The sequence below is a fragment of the Rhinoraja longicauda genome, chromosome 28, assembly GCF_053455715.1.
Source record: "Rhinoraja longicauda isolate Sanriku21f chromosome 28, sRhiLon1.1, whole genome shotgun sequence".
NCBI classification, from domain to species: Eukaryota; Metazoa; Chordata; class Chondrichthyes; order Rajiformes; family Arhynchobatidae; genus Rhinoraja; species Rhinoraja longicauda.
Window position 1 is genome coordinate 27,723,076 of NC_135980.1, and position 19,005 is coordinate 27,742,080.

Here is a 19,005-nt window from a genome sequence, read left to right on the forward strand (position 1 = left end):
GTAAGTACTGCATGTTAGAAAACTAAGACTTTAATCTCCCATTACGAGTGCATTTATGCTGGTCAGTAATTTGAGTAACCCTCCTCCATCAAAAAGCCACACAATTACAAATTGATTTGGAAGTAAGTTTTCAGTTTGTGTACAGAACTGTACAAGTTGTTTGAACAGAGACAGATATGTTTTATAGTCCTGAGATTTGAAGTGTCTACAGTTACAAATACCAAGTACAGAACAGTTATAAACTGTTAAACTTCTAAGATTTCTCTCAAATTGTGGGGGGGGGGGGGGGGGGGGGAGCAGTATTCCAGTGATTTCATTTTGAATGTAGAAATAAGGAACTGCAGATGCTGGTTAATACACAAAAGAACACAAAGTGCTGGAGTAACACAGCAAATCAGACGGCACCTCTGGAGACCATGTATAGGTAACATTTCAGGTCGGAGAAGAAATAGGAGGGAATCCCTTTGTTTAATTTTGAATGTTGTTCATTCCTAGATCTCATGAATATACTTTCAATAGTCTACAAATAAGTGTAGGAGCATGTATAAGTTAGAGTTTGGTATAAAGTCAGAGGTAGAATGGGATTTAAAATTGTGCACTGGTGTAAATACAGGCTCCAGCACTGACGGTTGAATTAAAATACTTGAGCTGTTAATGATACAGCTAATCAAGTTATAAATATGATACAACTCTGAACTACCTCACAGCCAAATCTCAGCCAGTGAGATGTTGAATAGTTCCAGTAACATTTGCTGTTTTCAATCTAAAGAGCTGTAATAATATTATATTGGCTCTGCTGCTACAGCAAAAAAAAACAACAGGTTTTCAGTGATTAATAACTTGTTTACAACATATTTTGGGATTTGCATTTTCATCTATGTTGTTAAACTAACTTCCTGTACAAAGCAGTCGCTCCATACTCTTCAAAGTCTTGGCGAGCTACACACATGTGGTGGAAAGTGGAGAGACCTGCCAAAATGGATGCTCCTTTCCACGAAAGATACTTCCTGTTGGAAGGTGCAAGAACCTTCACCTATCAAAGGAGAGGAAGAAATATGTCAAAGGAGGGATACTGATATTTACAAATAACAGCATTTTGGAATGCATCTTAAAGGATTGACCTTTGACTTTTTAATTTAACTACAGTATACAAATATGCTTACAGTAAGTGACTAGCTGAAATAAATGCTGTTAAATAGCTTACAGTAGCTTACTTGCTTGGCACTTGCTGGAAGAATGATAATGTAATGAAATATAGCAGGAGGTCCAGAAATCATACATATCAAGGCACTGCACATTCCAGCATTTAAAGGGAAAATTACAGCAAGGCACCTTCTTTCCTGGTTTTACAAGGTCTGTCATCTCCTGTTGAATTCTCTCTCCCATGTTTCTGAACATCGTATTACCACCAGCGAGGACAATGTTGGCGTACATCTCATCGCAGGTCTCTTCTTTACAATGCTCAATCACAGAATGTGCCAATGAAGGCAAGTTCTGAATGTCCTTGCCTGAAATACAAGGGGATTGTACCAATAAGATGTAGTTTTTACAAATGCAAACACTAAAAATAACAGAAATGCTAGAAAGCAGATCAGGCCACATCTGTTGGAAGAGGAGACTCAATATTTCAGGTCAAAAATCCTCCCACATTTAATTTAGATTGTGTAAAAATACACAAGTCAAGCACATCTGAAAGCATAGCAGCAATTAATTTACCTTCTAATAAATGCTGCATATGGAATGGCTATGATCTGATAACTACCTGTATTACAGAGATGTGGTTACAAAGTAACCAGTACTGATTTTATACTTAAAGGGAAAGGAGCCTTGATTGGCCTCAACCATCATGATGGAGAATCAATCAACTGTATCTGAAAGCATAGCAGCAATTAATTTACCTTCTAATAAATGTTGCATGAGCCACAGGTACTCTATGCCCAGAGACCAACCAGTGTGACATTTGAGCTTCGAGTTGTTACAGAGTTAACAGTCCACAAACAAGGAAAAAACAGGATGAAATGGGGTCAAACATTCTCAGTTACCTATTAAAAATGGCTTGAACATGACTTCAGGACAGCTGAATTTCTGGTTTGTGATGATCATATTTTGCCCGTCTGGAAGCTCATATTCTTCCTTTATTGCATCTGGATTATTCTTGAAGTTCTGGAGCTCTGCTTCATAATCCAGGGCCACGTAGCAAAATTTCTCCTTGATATTTCTGATAATATCCAGGCCAGCTGAGGGGAAATAAAAATCACAAAATGTAAAAAAAAATGAAGCACCAATCAACTACAGGTTTAGTAGTAAATAGAAGGTAAAGATTTCTCAAAGCCAATGAGACATTTAGGCAGCGTTGCATGTCTAGTCTGAAGAAGGGTCCCGACACAAGACGTCACCTATCCATGTTCTCCAGAGATGCTGCCTGACCTGCAGTTCCTCGTTTCTATATCAGGCAGTTAGTGGTTGGTTCTTGGTCTAACTCCTCTTCCTCCACATTTCGCTTAGTTTTACTTAAATATCTTTAAAGTGACCTGCGTGGGTTTTCTGCGAGATCTTTGGTTTCCTCCCACACTCCAAAAACGTACAGGTTTGTAGGTTGGTTGGCTTGGTATAAATGTAAATTGTCCCTAGTGCGTGTAGGATAGTGTTAGTGTGGGGATTGCTGGTTGGTGCAGACTTGATGGGCTGAGTGGCCTGTTTCCGTGCAGTATCTCTAAATTAAAATAAACTGTTTAAAGAAACAAATCACTCCACTGACTCCATGCAACCCAGACAACATTAAGGCATGGGGTGATGTAATATTTTGATGATATAAGTGCAAGGCAATGGCCAGATACAATGGGAGAGGGTCCTGCCACTTACTCATTGATTCTCCACATCTATTCACCTGGAGTTCACCATTGACCAGAAACTCATCTAGAACAGCAGATAATATTAGTCACAGACTGGATATCTCCATGATAAGGGGCTCTCCATTTGCCATACAAAGCCATTTCAGCATCTATCACACTCCAAATAAACTTCGGAGTGCATTATTCCAAATACACTCCAAAGTATTCAAAGGTTCAAAGGTCTGTTTATTGTCACATGTACCAACTAAGGTACAGTGAAACTCGAATTAAGAGTGCAATCAAATCCTTCCTTGAATGCACAGATGCAAGGACATAGAAATAACCTGACAATTTAAAACTTGATTGGCACTTCATACAACCTAAATATCAATTCCCTCCACTGCTAGCACATTGTGGCTGCAGTGTGCACCATCTACAAAAATGCTGCAATTACTGCAACACCTTCTCAATGAGATGAAGGCACCTGATGCTTGTGAATATCAGCGCTCCAATGTTCCTCTCCAAGTTGACTTGTTCCTTTATGATCATGGGTTCCAGTCTGGAGCACTCTCCCTTACAGCAATATGTGAGCATCTTTATCTAGAAGACTGTCGTGATTCCAGTAGCCCATCACCACTTTTCAAATCAATCAGGGATTCCACGTTCTGAACAATGAATCAAAAATATTCCTCTCTCCATTATGCCATCCACCATCATAGTTTTGCCTATTAAGCTGTTTATATAATTTTGCATACCTTATGCGACTTCCTAAATTTGCTTTCTCTTCTGTTTTTGAAAATGCAACATTGAAATGGGAGCCCTTGGGACTCTATGCTAGTTCGCATTGCAATGCCATTCCCCAATGAATTTTCCCTCTAACCTATCCTCTCTACATTCCAATCAACTCCACCCCACAGTTTATTGCTTTCCTCTACCCGAGCAGCAATATAGATTGGACAGTTAATTTGTATCTGTAAGATGTGGTAAGAAATCCACAGGGTCACAGAGGGACATGCATGTTCCACAGAGACAGAATTGAACATCGAGAGCAAAACTGGACCGCTGACACTGAAGCACTAGCACTACACGCGCCTGTGCCACCCAAATAAATTGGTTCCTTCATCTAAATCAATATTGTTGAGGCCACAACACTGGGTCTCGAACCACATTAGATAAAATCAGTCAACCTGAAATGGACCCATTTATCGCTTCCCTCAGCTTCCCAATAGTTTACCAATACTCCAACCACATTAATATATTTTTGCAAATATACCCACTGGTTCCTGGTATCCTTTCTGCTAATTGCATCCTCAATTTAGATCACTAAAATAACAAATCAATTTTCCATTCTCATACAGGTTGATTTTACCTGATTTTATTACGACATTCTAAATATCCTACTATCTACACAGTAATTATTTCCAACGTTCCAAAAGGCAGATTGTGCACTACATGACTTGTAGTTTCCTGTTTTATTTGTCCTATTCTTTCCATTTATTGTTTCAATATTCACTGTGAAGTTCCAAAATTCTGCCAAATTGTGGACGATCACCACCAATGCTTCTGCTATCTGCGGAGCCACTTCCCTTAAAACCTTAGAATGTAGGCAGTCTACTAGTCCAGTAGATGTTAGCCTTCAATCAATTTAGTTTGGCTTATACATTTCTGCTAATAATAATGTAGGAAGGAACTGCAGATACTGGTTTACACCGAAGACTCCAAAGACGTACAGGTATGTAGGTTAATTGGCTGGGTAAATGTAAAAAAAAAAATTGTCCCTAGTGGGTGTAGGATAGTGTTAATGTACGGGGATTACTGGGCGGCACGGACTTGGAGGGCCGAAAAGGCCTGTTTCCGGCTGTATGTATATGATATGATATGATAGACACAAAATGCTGGAGTAAGTCAGCGGGACAGGCAGCATTTCTGGATAGTAGGAATTACTTCTATCCAGAGATGCTGCCTGTCTCGCTGAGTTACTCCAGCATTTTGCGTCTACAGCTAATAATAGCGATTGTTTCAAATTCCTTCTGTCTTTTTTATCTTTAATTTCTTCTTATTCTTTTGGTGTCTTCTACTGAAGAGAGGAGGGTGGCACAACAGGTAGTGCTACTGCCTTATAGTTTCAGGGACTGGGGGTTGATCTGACTGCCACTGATGAAGCAGATAAGATCATTGGGCCCATGTCATTGTGTTGAGGAACTCTTGCATTAAGTGGTAGAGCTGAGGCGATCAGCCTTGAACACTCGCAACCATCTTCCTTTCTGCTAGTCACACGAGCGTTTTCTCCTTGATGTTCTTCCCCGAGCCCATTGATAAATTTTATGAGGGTCGAACCTGCTGATTATTTCTGGCATTTTCTGTTTTATTTGAGAATTCCAGTACTTGACTTTTGGAAAGCTTGAGATTCAGCTGATAAACTTTATAGTTTCTGCTACTGAGGTCCCGATCTGCTAATAGCAGGTGGTGCAGGGAGAGGAGGCTTTCATTTGCAGCTAAATTACAGCCACATACAATTGGGCCATTTAGCTTGTTTATTCACTGTAATTTTTAAGTAATACAAGAAACTCCAATTAAAATAAAACAATTATCCCGTGCCAAATTGACTTCACCTTGGCCCATACTTCTCATGTTTTTAAGAGGACAAAGTGAATAACAAGGGAATGCAATATTAATTGACCCATTTTACGTCATAGTAGAGTTTGTTGTTTCATTGGACCCGACAGATGCATATTTGCCAATACACAAGGATACGCCAATGCATAAGAATAAGGGGTCGGCCATTTAGGACTGAGATGAGGAAAAACTTTTTCACCCAGAGTTGTGAATCTGTGGAATTCTCTGCCACAGAAGGCAGTGGAGGCCAATTCACTGGATGTTTTCAAGAGAGAGTTAGATTTAGCTCTTAGGGCTAAAGGAATCAAGGGATATGGGAAAAAAGCAGGAACGGGGTACTGATTTTGGATGATCAGCCATGATCCTATTGAATGGCGTTGCTGACTCGAAGGGCTGAATGGCCTACTCCTGCACCTATTTTTCTACGTTTCTAAGATATTTTCCGTCTGATAAATAAATCCTTGTCCTGTCATATACTGCTGTAAATGGACAGGTTGAGTTACCAACAATGGACGGTTGGTTACTACCTTTGGAGGTGAAAGACCAACTGTTGTTTTCAGCCAAGGATCTCATCAAATGTTCCGTCAGGTCCTCTCCTCCCAGGTACAAGCGCTGGGCGATGTTGTTCAAAGCACCTCCTTCAAAAATAGGCACCACATGTGTCACAGCAGATCCTTCAATCAGAAGGAAGAAAATTTGTTTTTACTGAAATAATTGTTTTATTAAATGTAGACGCATTGCATTGTTTTAAACTAAACACCCCCTAGCAAGACGTAAAACGCTTTTTACCTTTACATAGATGCTGGTAGACTCAGTGTGAATCTTGATAACTAAGTAAATCAGTAACAATGTAGTTAATTGTGTAAAAAAGGGCACACGGTGCTGGAGTACCTCAGCAAGTCAGGCAGCATCTCAGGACTACATGGATAAGTCAGAACCCTTCAGACAAAAATGTTGATTTTTTTTTTCCAGCCACCTGTCACTGATTGAGACCACACCTCCAAAAGGCATATCCTGCCTGAGGTACATAAGGCAGTCTGCACCCAAGTACAAAATAAATTACAGAAAAGTATCCCAATTCACTTGGTGAGAAGATGCTACCTGAATCAATGACTGTCCCAGTAACTCTGCCAGTGGAGTGTAAAGCCAGCACTGCCTGGATCCCCAGAAGTAGAGACGGAACTTGAAATGTTTCAAAAAGAATCTGTTTTTAGATAAACAAAATGCAACTCAGTTAGTTATAACCCTGGATGAAAGTAACTGAATAACTGCATTATTTTTCAATTTGGTAGCTAAAGTAATGTGGAAAATCAGCTCCCACAGCACCATCCTCGAGAGTGATGGGATGTGTGTGCATTTACAATCTTGGCAATAGTTTCAGAGGGAGAGAGGCAAACACAGTAAGAGAAAGTCACCTCAAGCTGATTGTCTGTCCAGTGCACATGAATTAATATGAGATGCAGGAATAGGAAATTATATATCCTGACGTGTTGTTAACAAGGAGGAGATATAGCAGGCCGTGAGGGCAAGAGTAAGAACTTAAGGATTTAGATTATGTGGTAAAATCACAACCGATTAAGTTTCCAGCATGTTATTCCAGCTAATTTGATTTTAAATTGTGAATCACAGGCTGTGAAGGTCAAAAGGTTTACTAATTGCCTGCATGTATATGCAAAGAGTAAATCAAACGTTCATGGGTGATTAGCCTTTATCTCAATGGGGATGAAAATAAAAGTGAAGGAATAATACCGACATTGTACAGAGCCTTGATCAAGGCACATTTGAAATGTAGAGAAGATGGACACGAAATCCTGGAGTAACTCAGTGGGTTAGGCAACATTTCAGGAGAAAAACAATAGGTGGCGTTTTGGGTGGGAACCCTTCTTCAGGCTTTTCAGACTCTGACAGGAGTTCTGCAACACCCTCTCTCACTGCTCCCTCTGTGATTCTTATTGCTCTCTGGCTCTACGACTACGTTTTAACCCGGACTCGCTGCCACAGCCACATTTTTTGCTCCACTTTGAAATATAGGTGATGTGGCATCAGGAACATTTAGTACAGGTCTGGTCTCCCTAACCAAGCAGGGTATATATTAGCGAATAAATATTGATCCAACAAAGAATCGCTAGATTGATTGATGGAATAGTGGAAATTGTCCTGCAAAGGGATTAAGCAGACTGGGCCATGCACTTTAAAGTCGAAGCATCCAAATTCGTTCGGGCTTGAAAGAATAGATACAAGGATGATGTTTCCCTGCTGTCGAGAGCCAGGGTCACCAGCACAATATAAGGGATCAGCCAAGAAGGAATTTCTTGACCCACAAGGTGGTTAATCCTTTGAATTCTCCACTCAAGAGGATTGTAGAGGCTCAATTACCAAGACAACTGAAGATACAGATTGATAGATTAGTCATAGAGTGATACAGTGTGGAAAAAGGCCCTTCGGCCCAACTTGCTCACATTGGCCAACATGTCCCAGCTACACTGGTCCCACCTGCCTTCGTTCGGTCCGTATCCTTCCAAACCTGTCCTATCCATGTACCTGTCTAACTGCTTCTTAAACATTGGGATAGTCCCAGCCTCCATTACCTCATCTGGCAGCTTGTTCCATACACCCACCACCCTTTGCGTGAAAAGGTTACCAATCAGATTCAATAGACAATAGGTGCAGGAGTAGGCCATTCAGCCCTTCGAGCCAGCACCGCCATTCAATGCGATCATGGCTGATCACTCTCAATCAGTACCCCGTTCCTGCCTTCTCCCCATACCCCCTCACTCCGCTATCCTTAAGAGCTCTATCCAGCTCTCTCTTGAAAGCATCCAACGAACTGGCCTCCACTGCCTTCTGAGGCAGAGAATTCCACACCTTCACCACTCTCTGACTGAAAAAGTTCTTCCTCATCTCCGTTCTAAATGGCCTACCCCTTATTCTTAAACTGTGGCCCCTTGTTCTGGACTCCCCCAACATTGGGAACATGTTTCCTGCCTCTAACGTGTCCAATCCCCTAATTATCTTATATGTTTCAATAAGATTCCCCTCATCCTTCTAAATTCCAGTGTATACAAGCCCAATCGCTCCAGCCTTTCAACATACGACAGTCCCGCCATTCCGGGAATTAACCTAGTGAACCTACGCTGCACGCCCTCCATAGCAAGAATATCCTTCCTCAAATTTGGAGACCAAAACTGCACACAGTGCTCCAGGTCCGGTCTCACCAGGGCCCGGTACAACTGTAGAAGGACCTCTTTGCTCCTATACTCAACTCCTCTTGTTACGAAGGCCAACATTCCATTGGCTTTCTTCACTGCCTGCTGTACCTGCATGCTTCCTTTCATTGACTGATGCACTAGGACACCCAGATCTTGTTGAACTCCCCCTCCTCCTAACTTGACACCATTCAGATAATAATCTGCCTTTCTATTCTTACTTCCAAAGTGAATAACCTCACACTTATCTACATTAAACTGCATCTGCCATGTATCCGCCCACTCACACAACCTGTCCAAGTCACCCTGCAGCCTTATTGCATCTTCCTCACAATTCACACTACCCCCCAGCTTAGTATCATCTGCAAATTTGCTAATGGTACTTTTAATCCCTTCGTCTAAGTCATTAATGTATATCGTAAATAGCTGGGGTCCCAGCACCGAACCTTGCGGTACCCCACTGGTCACTGCCTGCCATTCCGAAAGGGACCCATTTATCCCCACTCTTTGCTTTCTGTCTGTCAACCAATTTTCTATCCATGTCAGTACCCTACCCCCAATTCCTATTAAATCTTTTGCCCTTCACCTTAAATTAATTTTTTGCTCTGAGAGTAACCAAAGGAAATTAGGTTAGTACAGAAAAGTAGCATTTAGGTGAAAGATCATCCTCGTGTTATTAAATGGCAGAGCAAATATAGGAGCCAAATGGCTTACTCGTGTTCTATTTCTAATGCTACTGTACGATGTTCAGTTTTGGCAACAAAGTCCTCAGCAGGGTTAGAATGCTGATTCACCAAAATGTTAAGAGGACATGAGTTATTAAAAAATCGCATGTTCCCTTACATTTAGAATATTTACAATACAATACAATATATCTTTATTGGCATTGTACAGGGGTACAACGAGATTGGGAATGCGCCTCCCATACGATGCAATAATTTAATTAGCTAGTCAGTATTAATTTAAACAACCCAATGAAACAAATTGTAACAGTTTTAAAACAGAATAAAGTGCAAGTAGATCTGTGCCGGATCACTGTGCGATGTGACCATCCGGCTAAGCAGGACCGGTTCATAGCAGCTGGTGAGAATCTGGTGAGAGCTGGTGAGCACAGGGTGAGAATCTAATCAAACATTTTTAAATGATAAAGTTCAATTTTGTATGCATCAATTAAACATTCCTCAGCAGGCTGCCCAGAATGAGGATGCATTAGCATCCAATGGTCTGCCTCCAATATTATGTGAAATGAGGAAACTGTTTACAGACAGAAAATAGTGGAAATCTGAAGCTTACTTCCCCCAAAAGAATCTGGGCGTTGAGATAATCAAACATTTTACGATAGATTAATTAATTTTTGTTAGGTCAGGGTATCTCGGGCTGGGTCACTCAGGCAGGTAACTAAATGGGTGAACAAGCTCCAGGGTCTGAATGACTCTGTGAACGACATAATTCAAGGGCGGTGCCAAACAGTTGCTTCAATGAAAAGGAAAAAAAATGAGGAAAATGTTCCCGATTACTTTCTAGTCTATCATGTGGAGCTTTATTCCATAAATTTAATTTAAATAGTCGTATGGATTTTAAAATATGTTTCAAGCAAGACAACCTTTCTGGATTGGATCTCCATGCAAGTCTGAGGGGAAAGGGAAATGTTCCATCATCAGCACATAAGCATTCATACCAGATTTTAAGGATCTACTATATTCCAGAAGGGTTTAGAGATAACGTCCTTCTGTCCAGCTCATCTCAGCAGTAGCTGGCTAGTTACCTCAGTTGTTTTCTCCCTATTCTTCTGGGGATTGTTCGCAGGTTCCGTCATGACAACTGGATGGTTCTGAACGTCAAGACGTAGTTCGTTTTCAAATGTGTGCTCCCAGAGAACTTCCATTTCTGTCCAATGTGTAATCAGTCCATGCTGAATTGGATACTTCAATGAAACACAGTCAAACATTTGAATAGACGTCCACCTTCCACACTCCCCACAGCAATTGTTCAGCACTTCAATTCACTTGCTTGTACTTTACCAGTGAATTTGATATTTTTGGTAAATCTTTGGTTCTTTATGTTGAGAATTATAGTAGCTAGTTAATCAAACGTCCTTCACATTCTACATTCATGGACGAGCATAAATTAACCCCCCCCCATGGATGGGCAACATTGAAATATTGTATTTCAGGCGGTTCCCATTTGGCACAAGAGTACACCAGACACTTGCAGAGCAATGCAGTCAGTCCCCAAAGTCCCCATGTTTCCATAAAGTCCTGCAATTATTTCAACTACATATTTCTTCTGAAAATCATAGTTAAATCTATATCCACTGCACTTTCAGGCAGTGCCTTCTATGTTATGACCATTCATTGTGTATGTTTTCATTCATCTCATCACTAGATATCTTGTCAAGTGCTATAAATCAATTTCCCTCCTGGGATAAATAAAGTTCTATTCGTATCGTATCTATCTGTATCCTCTGGCCATTAAGTCCTCTTTTAATGGAAATAGATTTTCTCTTTTAAACTGGAAAGATTTTAAACTGGAACACTTATCAAACTTTCTTCTCAACTTCCTTTGCTCCAAGGAGCATAACCCCTTCTGTTGGTAACTACAATTTCGCATCCTTGGAACTACTGTACTAAAGTTTTCTGCAATTCCTTTTGGACTTACACATCCTTATTAAAGGACTTTCGGTCAGAAGGTGGTGAGTTTCTGTAGTCAGAGGGTGGTGACTATAACCCTTTTCTCCCACACCATGGCACATGGTTTAGGTAATGATCAGGAGACCGCATACTCCAACTCATTGACCCTGACCAAAGTCCCTTGAGCAGCCAATGCTTGCTGCAGATATCCAGTAATCACCGTTCAACACCATGAGGTCCGCCAATTCCCACACCTTGCAACTACAACACCTCGCACACAGGCCATCTCTTCAACTTAATTAGCTAATGTAGTACTCAATTTGTACCCAAACCAGCGTTCAAATTTCTTTTTTAACCATGATTTTGCATTAACTTCAAACAAGTTTGCATCCATGGATGACAATTTTTTTGATTCCGCTCAAATCTCCATGGTCACGTGAGATCACAAAGGGATCAAATTAAAATGGAAGGAAAATTGGGTAGGATAAGAGAAAAATTATGAAATATTATTAGTATTTTTATGCACAAGGTTTCTACTTACAATCAAGTGAAGAATGCTGCGTTTCCTTTGGGCTTCCTCTCCGACGTATGTGTCTCTCCCAGATGATCCAAAGATGTTCATTGTTGTGTTCTTTGGCCTTCCCACCACACTTGGGAAAACGAAAGCTGGAGAATGATTTCCTGAAAGTCCGGCTTTGATCAGCCCACTGCCATTATCGATTATAACCGGAGGGCCCAGGTCACTGGGCAAGCTACATGTGTCGATCACCTGTGGCAATGAACTATCTGGCAAGGAATTTGGATAATAAAAAGGTAACTAAGACATGAAATACCTGTGGTTGTTCATGGAAGAATCTAATGGTAATCCAATCAACATTAAATTCCACTCTGCTCATCCGTTACATTGAGATAAGAAAGTTTAAATGTAAGTGTAAAAGAACACACGGTAAAAACAAGCTGTCTTAGTTGAAAATAATGAAAAAATAAGAAGCCAAGCCTGAGCTCATCATGCTGCCAAATCTATGAAAACATGCTTAAACCTATGTATAATGGTTTGATTAATATTCTCGATATACATTGTGCTTATGAAGAGACACAGGCCACTTGAATAAGGAATGCAAGAAGGCATTATCCATAGCATCTTCAACAGATCGGTATAAGACAGAGAAAACTAAAAATAGTAATACCTTTTGTGTCAGATTTGATAACACGAACCCATTTCTCACCTTCATGTCTCATCAACAGGTCTTCCTCACAATGTAGCATCAGATTGTGCAGTTCAGAGTCGGGGGGTCTGGTTGCTTCTGTGTGTGTTGGATCACTCTCATCCTCCTGAACTATCACCGTAACCTTGCTGACTGATTGCTCCTGTACTGCAGAAACGGAGTCAATCTCCCTCACGGCACACTCCTCTTCTCCCAACGTCTTGTTATTAACGTTGCCGTTATCTGTTAATGAAAAATTATCACATGACAAAAGGAGGCTGAAAGATACGTGCAATACACTTCTTGATTTATGGTCTTTATCATCCAAGATCGATTGAAAAAATGATCGTAGAGTCCTCTATGGTCTAGTTGAACATATATGCTTTAGATAAGTTATGTAAATTAATATATATTATGGGAGGATGTCACATAATATTAAATGTTTAGGTTGATCAGAAGCATTGTAAATTATGCTCCCCCCCCCAAAAAAAACTGAATGTAGTAATTTGCAGCTATTTTGATGCTGAAGAGGATTTTGAGAATGTCACTCCATCAGCTGACACAACAAAAACACACAAAGTAAAACAAACTGCAGATGCTGGAAATCCAAAATGAAATCAGAAAATGCAGGAACAGATACTGTCCGACCTGCTGAATGCTTCTCACATTTTATGTTTGTACTTTGAAAATGCACACTGTAGTTAAATATTTCTTTATTATTTATGATTTAGGAGGCTACTATTTTAGTTTAGTTTATTGTCAGGTGTACTGAGGTACAGTGAAAAGCTTTTTTTGTTTATTTAGCCCATTGGGTACTATTTGAGTTTGTATTGGTACGAATTATTTGAATAATAAATACAACCAAATATCATATTCATTGTTGAGCAAAATTCCCAAGGAACAATTTTACAGAAGTCGATGAACCGACAAACCTGTACACGTCTTTGGAGTGTGAGAGGAAACCGGCGCACCCGGAGAAAACCCAGGCGGTCACAGGGAGAACGTGCAAACTCCGCACAGACAGCACCTGTTGTGAAGGCAGCAACTCTACAACTCTGGGCCGATTGTATGTGGGACCCAGCAAGTTAAGAGTTGTGATGAACAGTCAGTGCCCTGAAACATCGACTACCTTTCACTCTCCACCGGCGCTGCTCACCCGAGTGTTTCCATCAGTTTCGTTTATGTTTCAGATTTCCCACATCCCCAGTATTTCGCTTTGTCGCTCCACCTTTGAGCTATTTTGTCTCCAGGAGCAGGTTTAATTGTATAACCAGTGGTTTTCTGGCTCTGGCGTGACACTTACCGCGAGGGCTGGGGTCGGCGGTGCCCTGGGCCGGCGGTGACCGGGATTGACTGCACACTTCCCCGGTCTCCTCGTCCGCCCTCGCCCGGTTCCATGCCAAGCCCGGGTGGCCCGGGTTCGGAGCGGGAGGATGCAGTAGCGCCTGTGTCTGGTCATCTCCCACAGTGAGCGCGGGGGACGAGGCGCGGATCGTCTTGCCCTTGACACTGGAGGCGCAGCCCATCGCGCTTCACGCCTCGGCGCTCAGGAGGTTTCTGACCCCCAGTCCCGGGCTCCCGAGTCGGTGCACGAAGGTCTGTCCAAACCTCCCGTTGTACATCTCGAGAAGGGCAAAGAGGGTTGCAATTGGCGAGGCAGACCGAAGCGTGGCCGTTGCCAAGCTACATGGTTGCGGAGCGATGTGTTCAGGACAAAAACATACTTAAAGGGGCAAGGCTCGTTAATAAACCCTCGCAAGTTCACACCAATTATTTCCAAGTACAGATATATTTTTAGACAATTATATCGGTACATATAATGATGCAGATTAACCGGATTTAAACCAATATAAACAAATTGACGGAAAAAAAGAAACACTAAAATTAATAAAGATCCGAGTCCACGTTGCATTTTTATAACTTAGTATCATCAGTTTGTAATTCAATACATTCATGCGATTTGATGCTTCCCTTTCAGAGTCTTTTCAATGTAAGAGAACGGCGCTCGTTTGTTGCTCGTCTTGGTTCCTGGTTCAAAATATTCCAAATGGAATTTAAACTGGAGTTTCTTAATTGTTTGCAAACAAATGTATCAAACCACGGATCCTTTGAAAAAAAATGTTTCTCTAAAGTTCAAAGATGTTTATCATTTTACTTTTACACTTGAGATACATCGCGGAAACAGGCCAGTCGGCCCACCGAGTCCGCGCCGACCAGCGATCTGATCCTCCTACATAACTAAGGACAATTTTACAGAAGCCAATTAACCTACAAACCTGCGCGTCTTTGGAGTGTGGGAGGAAACCGGAGCACCTGGAGAAAGCCCACGCAGGTCACAGGGAGAACGTACAAACTCCGTACAGACAAGCACCCGTAGGCTGGATCGAACCCGGGTAACCTGCCTATCACATTCAGTATCCCTGAAATAAAACAGATGAAGATTTGTTCATTCGTTTTTGAACCACAATATCAGATTACATGGATGGGTACATGGATTGGATAGGGTTAGAGGGATATGGGCAAAACGCAGACAGGTGGGTCCAGTTGTAGATGGGACATGTTGTCGATTTGGGAAGTTGGGCCGAAGAGCCTGTTGCAACGCTGTATGACTGACTACTTGGACTGGTCTTGCTTGCTTTAGTAATTGGCGCCTTTATATGGACCGGTCGCTCCCCTGTGGGCTTGAAGGAAACTGAAGCTCTGTTTACCTGCATTCCTAATAATATATTATATTAGTGTATATTTATCGGTTGTGTTGTTGCATTAATGGTCCTGTAAAGCTGCAGCAAGTCTGAATTCCGTGGCTCGGTCTCCGGTGTATGAGACGATTGAACATTCTTGCCGGTTGTGTGGGTTCCCGGAAGGTTGATGATTCTGCAGGTCCCACATCAAGGGGCACTTGAGCTGGGAGCGTAGAGTTTGCGAGGTGAAGCTTTCCTTGCCAAGGAAGCGTACAGGATAGTGACTGATTTCCCAGTGCTCCTGCTATTCCACGCCACAACGCGGGCTGGGAGCAGGGTGCTTGTTACAGGAGTCATGAGCAACTCAATGGACAACGTGGGCAACCCAACAAAGCCATCAGAGTGGAAATAGGGCCTTAATGCTGGGAATTATAGAGGAGGGGGGGGGGGGGGGGGGGAGAAGATACTGATGTCGATTTGCTTATCCTACCACAGGATTTAGAGAATTTAGCAGAGGCACCATTTCTGTTGCACCCAATGCCTTATGACTTGTGACTTCTGCTACAGCAGCCCAAGCCCACATTTAAGAGATGCAAGATGGAGTCAAATTACCGGAGGCAGTTCCACAGTCCCTCTCAACTGATGCACTGAGGCTTCTGTAAGGTCACGAAAGGCCGTGCGTTGTGTTCAATGTTGCTCGTTGCATCTCTCCGCGGGAGAAAAGGAGGAAAGAAGATAAGATTTTATTGCCTTCCATCACAGTGGGTAATGGGGAGGAGCCGCTGTGGTGGATGTTTATGTCAGATTTTTATGTAGTTTTGTGTCTTGTTGCTTTTTGGTATGACCGTATGGCAAACCAAATTCCTCCTATGTTGCAATACATACTTGGCTAATAAATTACAATTATGATTATGATTTTCTCCACTCAGTTATGGATTTTCTGTTGGACCTTGGTCTAGAACTGTTTATTTTCCCTTGAAAAAGGCACTTGTTCAGAAAAATCAAACTGCAGATTCAAAGATCTTCGGTGATTGTTGAAAATCAGAATGAAAGCATCTGCATTGGTGAAAAATAAGGCAAAGATCAGTCATGTATGGAGTGTTGAACCAATGATTGTGGTGGGTGTGTCCGAGTTGTGATTGAAATGCATTGCAAGTCAGTATCAAAATGTATTTAAATAGCTGCAAAAGAGGGAGAAAATAAACACTTTGACAATCAATTCCTCATTTAAACTCGTGTGTTGATCTACAATAAAACATCCAAGAGTGATTTGACCAAATTAAACATAGGTTATTTAGTAGAAACAAAGACCCAACTGCAGATGCTGGTTAATACACAAAAGGGCACAAAGTGCTGGAGTAGCTCAGCAGGTGAGACAGCTTTTCTGCAGAACATGGATAGGTGGAGTTTTGGGTCGAGACTCTCCTTCAGACTGGAGAAGGTTCTCGACCTCAAAACGTCACTTATCCATCTTCTCCAGATATGCTGCCAGACCCACTGAGTTATTCCAGCACTTTGGGTCCTTTTGAGGTTATTTTAGTGATGGATTTAGTTCATTGGGCAGCAAGATCTTAATTTCTTTCATTTGACTATAAATTAAGTATTTTATACTGTACAGCAGCAATATATCAAATGATTTGATCTGCAAAAGTATTACTGAACACTTGAAACGAACAAGTTTCCACAGCGCAAATTTACTTTAAGTTACTTTAAGACACAGGCACAATGGAAATGGCAGCTTTTATTTGGGCACATTTGATTACGTGGAACATTCAACGATATTTTAAGGAGCTGCCAACACCAGATGTTTGTCAACAACCACTTCTTAGAGTAACGGACACAATACAACACCAACCACGATGGAGAGAGACCAACACATAACCAGCAGATGAGATCTCCAATACGAGGGAAAGTTGACCATTACTTTTATTAATCAATGAAGCATAACTCAAAAGGAGAAGAGGGCTGAGTAATTCATATTTTTGAAGACAAGGCATACAGGTAAAAAAGGCAAGGGAAAAAGGAGGCAGCAGAGCAGTGCTTCAGGGAAATTATGACATTGAGAACCAAATGAATGAGCAGGATACATCACACTATTGAGGATATTCTGTTTGCCAACAAATAGTGATGAGAAGATAGAGCTCCAAATCTGCAAGGAAATTATAGAGATGCGAAAGGAACTTTAGAACACTATTATTGGGTTTTCTATTACACCTAAATTATGCGAGTTAATAACTTAAATGATAAAGGGTTGGAATTGCCGTACTGGTGAGTAAGGCAAGGCAGCGCCTTTACCACCTCAGACAGTTGAAGAAATTTAGAGTCTCTCTGAGGATTATTCAGTGCTTCTACTCTGGGGCTGTAGAAAGCATCTTGTCCGGGAACATCACAATCTTGTTTGGGAACAGCTCTGCCCAGGACAGGAAGGCTCTGCGGAGAGTAGTGCGTTCGGCTGAACGCACTATGGGAACTACACTCGCCCCCCTGCAGGACCTATACATCAGGAGGTGCAGATCCAGAGCCAGCAACATTATGGGGGACCCCTACCACCCCAGCAACGGACTGTTCCAGCTGCTACGGTCAGTCAAACGCCTCCGCTGTCACGCTGTGAAAACAAAGAGGATGAGATGGAGTTTTTTCCCACAGGCCATCAGGACTGTCAACTCTCATATCACCAGGGACTAATTTAATTTACTGTATTAATTTATTTTTTGTGTAATTTATTTTTTTTCTATTCTGTTTTGTAGTTTAGCACAATCCGCAGGCATTGCCACTTTCATTTCACTCCACATCTTGTATATGTCTGTGACAAATAAACTTGACTTGACTTGAATTTTGAAATGTATTAAGGAGAATTTCCCTGATCAGTATAGTTTTTCTCAACCATGAAAGGTCTTGTCTGGGGAAAGCAATGGGACAAATAGAACACGTGTCAGTGACAGAACAACTAGGGAGCAGTGATGATTGGATCATAATGATTAAATTATCAGAGAGTAATTTAGGGCAGAGCTTCTTCATTTCAGGAACACCAACTACGATGAATCAATGAGGATCTGGTGAGGATAAAGTGAAACCAAAGATTGAAATCGAAAAATGGGTGGTGTTTAAAACAGACAATTCAGATAATTCTTGTAATTTACCCTGGCAAGAAACAAGGTTGCAGATGTGCTCCAAAATCACAGTAAGACCACTAGTTTTAAAATCTGCTAACAAATGTTTACATCCAGCATCGGCAGTAAAAAAATCTCAGAAACTTTAAAAATTATGGCACAGAAGAGCACATGCAGCCCATAGCACCAGTCGAACGAGAGCTACACATCTTTCAGAACAAGTTTTACAGCTTTGCAGATCAAGAGATATCCAATTACTCTTGAAACATGACAAGGGTTTCTACTTCTACCACCCTGTGAGACCACAAGAACCAGAGCCTGACCACCCCTTGGTGCATTAATTTCACTCTTCCCATTGATCATTTTTCAATCACTTTACATTTATTCATGTTACTTTTGACTCCTCTGCGGTGAAATAGGGCCTTCCAGCTTAATCCCCCCCCCCAATAACTTTAAGCACCCCAAAGTCTCATCTTACACTCTTGTGCTACCTCATGGCCACAACTGGCCAGTCTTGGCATCATGCTGGCAAATCTCCTTTGCACACTCACCAATGCAATAAAACATCTTTCTTACCTCCAGTCTCCTGCTCCTCAAGTCTGATGAAGGGCCTCGACCCGAAACGTCACCTAAACATTTTCTCCAGAGATGCTGCGTGTCCCGTTGAGCTATTCCAGCTTTTTTTGGTGCTTATCTTCGGTGTAAACCAGCATCTGTAGTTCCTTC

The 19,005-nt window shown here is 41.5% G+C and overlaps 1 protein-coding gene across 1 annotated transcript; it reads right to left on the reverse strand.

Moving 5' to 3' along the window:
- Nucleotides 1-405: 405 nt before the first annotated feature.
- On the reverse strand, nucleotides 406-14,132 carry LOC144607286 (uncharacterized). Its single transcript, XM_078424014.1, has 9 exons — nucleotides 13,792-14,132; nucleotides 12,510-12,731; nucleotides 11,825-12,069; nucleotides 10,419-10,577; nucleotides 6,549-6,651; nucleotides 5,975-6,121; nucleotides 2,043-2,237; nucleotides 1,333-1,508; nucleotides 406-1,033 (listed from the first exon to the last, which is right to left on the reverse strand). Exons 1-9 carry the CDS (start codon nucleotides 14,012-14,014, stop codon nucleotides 884-886), a joined length of 1,620 nt encoding a protein of 539 aa, XP_078280140.1. The 5' UTR covers nucleotides 14,015-14,132; the 3' UTR covers nucleotides 406-883.
- Between the last annotated feature and the right edge of the window lie 4,873 nt (nucleotides 14,133-19,005).